We start from the raw sequence: 8,163 nt of genomic DNA, 5'->3' as shown, positions 1-8,163 counted from the left end.
CAAGGATCGGCCTTCTTTATTCTCAATTATATCAATTATATGTCAATCTTCCTTCTCTCTCTCTCTCTCTCTCTCTCTCTCTATATATATATATATATATATATATATATATATATATATATATATATATATATATATATATATATATATATATATATATATATATATATATATATATATATATATATATATATATATAAGTATTAGTGGGCTTAAACCTTAAAGGACATGCACCGATTAATCAGCACTCGTGCAGAGCAACAACCTGAGTTCACACACAACTTCATCTTTTAATTAATCATGGTTGTGGGACATAAATCATGAACTCTATTCTCCAAAAATAACAGCAACGCTGGTGTGTGTGAAGGCAAACGAGAAGAAGTCTACCACTCTACATATTAGGCATGCACCTGCATTAAAGATAGATTTAAATTCAGTAAAAACGGTTTTGCCCTACGAACCCTATGAACCACTGACGTTTGAGAAAGAGCCGATGCCCTAGTGAAGCACCAAAACCCTCTAGAGAGGGAGAGAGAGCGGATCCCTCTTGATACCTCTATTAATATCCGTCTATCTTCTTCTTCATGGCTCCCTCTCTCCCTCTCCCAATGGAAACCCACCATGGCGACCTGAGTTCGAGGTCAGAGGACATGGACTCAAGCCAGGCCAGGCCCTATGGCTGCTTTTTCTGCAAGAGAGGCTTCTCAACAGCTCAGGCTTTGGGCGGGCACATGAACATCCACAGGAGAGACAGGGCTAAGCAGAAGCAGCAACCAGCTGCAACCACCCATGCAACTTCCTCTGTCCTCCTTAGTCCTCGGAATATTTCCTTCCCCCACAGTGCAACTCTGAAAATCAATGGGAGCCGTTCAATCCCAACCTGTAATGGTGGAGAATCAGAAGCTTCTAGGATTATGAGATGGCCATGGAGTTGTTATATAGGGGATGGAAATGGTGGTCGCCATGAGGAGATTGATGGTGTGAGGAGGCCGATTAGGCAACTGCCATTGCTTGTGGACTGGTCCTGTGGAGATGGTGGCCATGGAGGGGAGCATCCCTTAAAGAATACTGCTGAGTTACTGACACCAGTAACCGTGGAGGAGGAACTCGACCTGGAGCTGAGGCTTGGTCCCTGTGGCGGTGGGAATGGGGAGAAGAGGAGGCCCTGCATGGAAGTCCAGGAGCTGCCCCGTCCATGACAGGATGAAGGGTACGCAGTTCCAGTATTTCTCCGTTTTCAGTTTTTTTTTTTTCTTGTTCAAGAAAATTTACCAGTAGTCATGGTATATATATTGCGTCCGACTTGGGTGCCACCATTTTTGCCATCGGCGGGCAAAATACAGAAGTTGCCAAGCTAGCTCTCTCTCTGCTTTTCAATGGGCTTAACATTCAGCAAGTGCATATGTCATCAATTCGATTCTTGGGAAGTTAGTCTTTGGAAGCAAGTTGGCCTAAATATCTCTTCTCTTCCTATGCGAATAGAGTGACAGTATGAATATGGCATGCCATATTCAATCTTGAACATAAAGTCCAAGTATTTTGGTTTAGCACATTAACATCTAATTATCAAAATGACATCCTGAAGATGTTTCTTGGGATTCATGTAATATGGGCTTCATGCATGTTAATATTAGCCTTCTTTGCTTGTTTCATGAGCTTAATAGGATCTTGCCTCCTCCTCCTCATGAAGCCTTTCCAATTTTTTTGTGTATGTTTCTATGTTTATTGTTATAATAAAGTCCAAGTTTAACACATGCAATCAAAATGACATGTTGAAGATATTTCATTGATAAAGCATGCCCGCACGCCCGCCCACACACACACATCGTTAAAGATGATATTTCATTTATTTTTTATAAAAAGAAATGATAAGTTTCCATGAGTGTAAATTCATGCAAGGCAAGTTCACTATTGAATGGAAACTGTTGAATGAAAAGATGGTCTCCATAATGGCTCCTTTTCATGAATAAACTGACTCGCACCAAATCGAGTATATTGCGGTTGCAGCTCGTCCTCTATCGTTTTCCCTGCGCTGCCATCTTAATGGTTACTTGGTTCTTCTCCTCGAGTTGCTCTATTTCTAGTGAAGGCCACCAATAAATGGCTCCTAGAGGAACAAATCGCAAAGGCACCTAAAAATCAGGCCACCAACTCATCCCCAACTTGTTCGATCTTTAATTTACACCTCCTTTAAAAGGACATACTGCAACCAACAGGAGCAAACGGGAGCATATCTCATAGGTTTTTTCCTAGACGCCAATCACATGGCAGTGTTACGGGACCTGCCTCAGCTGGAAGGAAAGAGAACCCAATAATCTAACCGAGTATCATAGTTTCCAATCAGCCCGGGTGCGACAATTACTCTATTGTGAATTAGTGGCTGAGGGGCACTTATTTAAACAAACTCAAATTTGGTGGACACTTTTATATATATATATATATATATATATATATATATATATATAAGAATAAATATTTAAAATTTCTATTTAAAAATAAAAAAACTTTTAAAAGGCTAGTGTGAACAACTACAACACAATGTGGCTATGCCACTAATGAGAATATACTCCATTCCATTATGGGCCATTTGGCATTAGGAACAGCATGAGTCTTTTAAGAATCTATATCAAAACTGAGATAGATTAATGGGATACTTGTTCATATGTTTTATAGCCCTAATTTTGGAACATATTCATGAAACACTTAACACTTGCATACTAATGCCAAACAGCCCCTTAATGACAGCTTTTTACTTAGACCTAGGCCCCATTTCAAATAATACCAAGTGAATGGTCCTATGACTCAAGCTATGAGATATGTGAATGTTGAATATTAAGGACTCTCTGTCTCGAATTGATGAAAACAACATGGTCTAAAATTGTAGTAGAACCTTAAGGCAAAGAAGGAGGACGCAACTTTTCCATATGGAGTAATTCACTATTCGTGTTTGCATTTTCTACATGTATCATCTATACGCAATCCGCATTTGTATCATTGAACCCAGTGCTTGATAAGGTTTCAGGGCAGTTGACTGTTTGGATCTCAAATTTGGATCCGACTTCTTGTATCAGAGAAAAGTATGCATCTCCGGCCCCTCACTTGAACCTCCCGTGTCCCCTCTCTTGATGGATGATATTCTGGATCCAGATATAAACAGAAGAAGCACCCCCATAGAAGCCGGAAGAGACTAATCTGGGTTGCTCAAATCTCAAACACGAGAGTTCCTCCAAATGATTCTGGTTGGACATACGCTCTTGCTATATGAATCAACATCTTTAATTAGTGGAGTTAACACAATGCCTGTGCTCCATCCCTGTTGGGATAATCTTAAAAGATTGCCTTAAAGTGCGGCCAAGTGTCGGACCTACGTCGCACCCAGATGAGCTGATTCCGGGAGCTGGGTTTGCTCACTTGGCTCAGGTCTACCCATAGTCACAAATAATATTTTAAGTTTTAAATGGTGAGGTTTTTCTCGAGTATAATACGACAAGCTTGAAAAAAAAGAGAAAAATATGGTAAATTTTTAAAAATTTAAAAAAAATAAAAATGAAGGAAAAATAAAATAAGTGAAAACTAATAACAAAGCATAAAAATGATTTGCAACGAATAAAAAATAGAAAATGAAAATAAAAACTGTTAGGTTTAAATCATGACTGGAACAGCCACGGATCTCAGCCCTGCGATAAAGAATCGTAGCCTTATAATGGATTGAAATAATAAATATTGTAATAGACGCAGCCGGCAGATAAGCTAACTAGCTAGTGAATAAGGGCAAACAGCAAATAAATGCATGGCATCTATGTAAAAATAAAGTGAAATTTTGAAGTTTGTGTGTGCAACTGCCTGCACGAGCTTATATGTAGCTATTCAATATTTTCATACAAAATCAATGCTTTATGTCAATGGCTATCACTAATTTTTGATAATTGAGTGTCGATTTGTGTAATAAAAGTTTATTGCATAATTTCTTAAAGTCCAGACAATGAGCACTAAGGTCATCCTGGTAATATTGATCGTTAGGAATAATATCATCAATATCAACAATAACTGCAATAACTAATAATTATAATAAATAAAAGGAATTTTGGGTGAGGAAATTGCCTAAATTCATTCATTTTGCGTTTACAATAACCAAAGGTATTGCGAAAGAGTTGGCCACGCAAGAATCTTGGACTCAAACTATCATGAGCACCAATGTCACATGGACCCGCTTCTTTCAATACAATTAGAATTTTGAAACTATAATTCCCTCTCCTCTCCCTCATGAACTAACTTTGCCCCTGCTTTGTGACTTTTCCATTAATTGGACTTAAATATTTGGGCAGATTCATAAAACGCTAAAACTATTGTTTCATTAATTTGCTTTAATCTTTAAGACAAAAGAAATAAAACAAACGTTCAAGCATTACAACTAATATGGATCGAATCTAATGGATCTTTTCACAGATCCAAAAAAGTATGGGGGAAGCTTCCTGGTCAACCCCGGCAGGTTACTTCATTTGGGTGAGCGTAAAAGACCCTCGAAAAAGGGCTGAAAGCTTAGAACCCTTCCACTTCATTATGTACCGAAAGTCTAAAGAAGACTTTAGGATTTGAGTAGTAGACTTACAATATGCCCGTCATAGTCGCGTTGTCACCAACTCACCAACCCGACCGGCTACGTTACGCCCTTTTTGGGCCCGAACATGTTGCTTCATTGACTTCAATTATGTGACAGGTTGAATCTGGTGTTCAACCACTTGATAGCTAAGTGCAAATGCGACTGCTTTGACTGTTAACCCGTCCTCGACGCCCTTCTCTTTGACCATTAACACGTCAGCTATTGGTCCCATTTTGAGAGCTTGGGCTCAGGTCCAACCAAGTTCAAACTGTGTAACTGTCTTTAAGTGAAGCTCGGCTGGTTAAATTTTAATTTAAAAAATTATAAAATTTATATATTGCATGCACACACACACACACATATATATATATATATATATATATATATATATATATATATATATTATATTTAAAATTAATAAAAATGTTACCAACCCAGCTCAGGCCCGATGTCTACTTTTATATGCTGAACCCTCAGGGTAAATCTTTTTATTATTATTTTGGGTAATTATACAAGCTTTTGAAATCTAACGGATCGTTTGATGTAGACAATCCACCGAAATGCGCTGCCGAATGACTAAAATCATGCGGAAAATTATAGAAAGGACACCTGATATTTGGGCTAATAGCAAATCACCGCTCAACTATTAAAAGTTTATAGAAAACGCACAATTTTTTTTTTTTTTTGGAAAAAAATTCATATGATCACAGTTAGCTATTATGAAAACCCATTAATTTTATAATGTATATGTATATATATATATATAAGGTGACAAAAGTACTTGTCGTAAAGAGACACTTTTCGTTCGTTGAACATATTTTGTGTTAGAATGAAATATGTTTGTCATCTTACGATGAAACAAATATTTTTTTTCATTAATGGGCAATCTCAAGTATTTTATCTCAAAAATTGGGTACCTGTTAACTATGAAAACTGAGGAAATATTGAAGCTCTTTCACACGACACAAGCGCATTTAGACCTGCCTACTACTGATAGTGTCACGCCAGGCCATTCAGATAAAAAAAATGACATTAATATTAAGAACAAAGACATCAAATTGTATGAGACATAAGCATATAACATTATAATTGGCAAGCCTGAAAATTCACCCACGAATTACTCCTGTGAACTTAGATGAGCTAGATATTGGGCGTGGTCGATATGTGACCGTATGAGTCAGAGGCTGGTTTGGTTTGCTCATTTGCATAATTTGAAGTTTAGTTTCAAGTTCTATAGTCACAAGTAACATTTTGAAGTTTTAAATGGTGAAGTTTTTTTCGGACATAATACTGCAAGCTTAAAAAAATACGAAAAAAAATATGGTAAATTTTTAAAAATTTTAAAAGCTAAAAATGGAAGAAAAATAAAATAAATGAGAACCTCATAACACAAATATCAAATGCTAAGTAGATTTGCAATAAATAAAAAATAAAAAAAATCTATTTGACATTAAAAAGCTGAAAAAATGAAAAAACAGAAAAAGAGCGTGAAAAAGAACATATTAAAAACGTGTTTTTTTCGTTTTTAATGTTTTTTTTAATGCATTTTTGTTTTAAGTTTTAAAGGGCCAATTAATTTATCTCATTTTGTTCATTGTTTTTTGGAAAAAAAACGTTTTCAACTTAAAACAAGTTCACTTGTACTTGGCCCAGGAATTACTCCTTTGAACTTAGGTCAGCTAGATATTGGGCTGGTCGATATGTGACCGTATTAGTCACCTAAGGCTGGTTTGGTTTGTTTATTTGTATAATTTGAAGGTTACTTTCAACCATAGTCACAAATAACGTCTCGGAGTTTTAAATGATGAGGTTTTTCTCGGACATAATACTGCAACCTTAAAAAAATACATAGAAAAATATGGTAAATTTTTAAAAATTTTAAAAGCAAAAAATGGAAGAAAAATAAAATAAGTGAGAACCTCATAACACAAATATCAAAAGATAAGTAGATTTGCAATAAATAAAAAATAAAAAAATCTAGTTGACATTAAAGAAGCTGAAAAATGAAAAAACAAAAAAAAGCACGAAAAAAAACCATATTAAAAACGTGTTTTTTTCGTTTTTAATGTTTTTTTAACGCATTTTTGTTTTAAGTTTTAAAGGGCCAGTTAATTTATCGCATTTTGTTCACTTTTTTTTGGCAAAAAATACGTTTTTTATGACTACGGTTTCAACTTAAACCAAGTTCACTTGTACATGGTGAGCATAGGAACATTTCATGATAACGCCTAAAGGAGAACTGAATCTTCTACTCAACTCCTTGCATCCATAAAGTCTAGAGCTTACTTTCACTACTTTGGGATACCGGTGGTCTTTTATTTACGGCACAAGAAAGTTGACACTCCAAAGATTTGAAATAGAAACTGGTAGCTTGCGAGCACCTGCTCGATCATTGCACCAATTCCCCCAGCAGCAAAATGGATTCACTCATACGATTTATAATTTGTTGAAGCCCTTTTCACTCTTACCAAAAACTAAAGGTGGAAGCTTTCGCCTTTTTTTTTTTTTTGTATTGAGGGTGTTTGGTATTAAGAACATTGATGTTTGCATATTTGCTCTGCTGAGGTCCAACTCGAACATAGTCTCTCGAGTCAAGCTCGAGCTGGAGTTGTGAAGATCGTGTCAAGCTGAGTTGGGCTCAATCTGACTAGACATGAGTTGAGTTGAGTGGAGTCAAGCTCGACTCGGCCCGTGTGCACCCCGAAAGAAGGGTCCTATGGACATGACAAAAGCCATACAAAAGCAGCTAGAACCAAGAACCCTCACAACAAAAGAAAACTAAGGCGAAAAGTCCCCTTTAGCGTCTTTTGTTTTTCTAAGTTAGTAAGACAGAGAAACAAAAATGGAGTTTTGACAAACGAAATGAAGCAATCAATAGAAGAGAGAATAGCTTAATTAATTAATGTCTTGGAGTTAGACTATTAAACTGTACATTATAAACATTTATAACTTGACGCAACCGCGTCAACTCGTTGAGCCAACAATCAAATCGTCGGCCGATCTAAGATGGATCAACATGTTTGCCAACGGTTAATACAACCTTCAAAATTCCTCATAATTTTAAACATTGACAAGTTGTCGAAATATCATTTTTAACAAGTTTGATGACCCGACTACAGATCTAAACCAAACCTTACTCAAATGAATTAACAAGTGCATGTGTGTGTGTGTGATATAATTGAATTGGATCCAACATGGAGGCCTGTATTATTGGTGGGTGCTCACAAACTTCAACACAAATGTGTATATATATATATATATATATATATATATTAGTGGATTCAAAGAGAGAAATCCTCCAACCTTTCACACAGGATACTGTTTAATGCATTACATCCAACAATGTATTTGGACCTCACTTGTCCAATAAAATATGTCAGGCAGCTGTAGTTAGACGGAAGTTAAGATGGTCGGAGGATTTCAAATATTAATATATATATATATATATATATATATATACCCTATAGGGGTTGTAGGTGGTGACAACTGGTTGGATCTTGGGTGATCCATGAAGGAGGGACTCTGATTCGCTTAGGTTCAGATTGGCTGAAGAATTACGGCCC

At 36.3% G+C, this 8,163-nt stretch overlaps 1 protein-coding gene across 1 annotated transcript; it reads left to right on the top strand.

Annotated features, from left to right (window-relative positions):
* Positions 1 to 606: 606 nt before the first annotated feature.
* On the top strand, positions 607 to 1,628 carry LOC116255003 (zinc finger protein 3-like). Its single transcript, XM_031630693.1, has 2 exons — positions 607 to 1,210; positions 1,344 to 1,628. Exon 1 carries the CDS (start codon positions 609 to 611, stop codon positions 1,197 to 1,199), a length of 591 nt encoding a protein of 196 aa, XP_031486553.1. The 5' UTR covers positions 607 to 608; the 3' UTR covers positions 1,200 to 1,210; positions 1,344 to 1,628.
* The last annotated feature ends 6,535 nt before the right edge of the window (positions 1,629 to 8,163 follow it).

The sequence above is a fragment of the Nymphaea colorata genome, chromosome 5 (assembly GCF_008831285.2).
Source record: "Nymphaea colorata isolate Beijing-Zhang1983 chromosome 5, ASM883128v2, whole genome shotgun sequence".
NCBI classification, from domain to species: domain Eukaryota; kingdom Viridiplantae; phylum Streptophyta; class Magnoliopsida; order Nymphaeales; family Nymphaeaceae; genus Nymphaea; species Nymphaea colorata.
This window is presented reverse-complemented; position numbering and strand designations above follow the sequence as displayed.

What these genes read in the sequence shown, in the direction of transcription:
- LOC116255003 (XM_031630693.1), top strand. Translation starts at nt 609, where the DNA reads ATGGAAACCCACCATGGCGACCTGAGTTCGAGGTCAGAGGACATGGAC.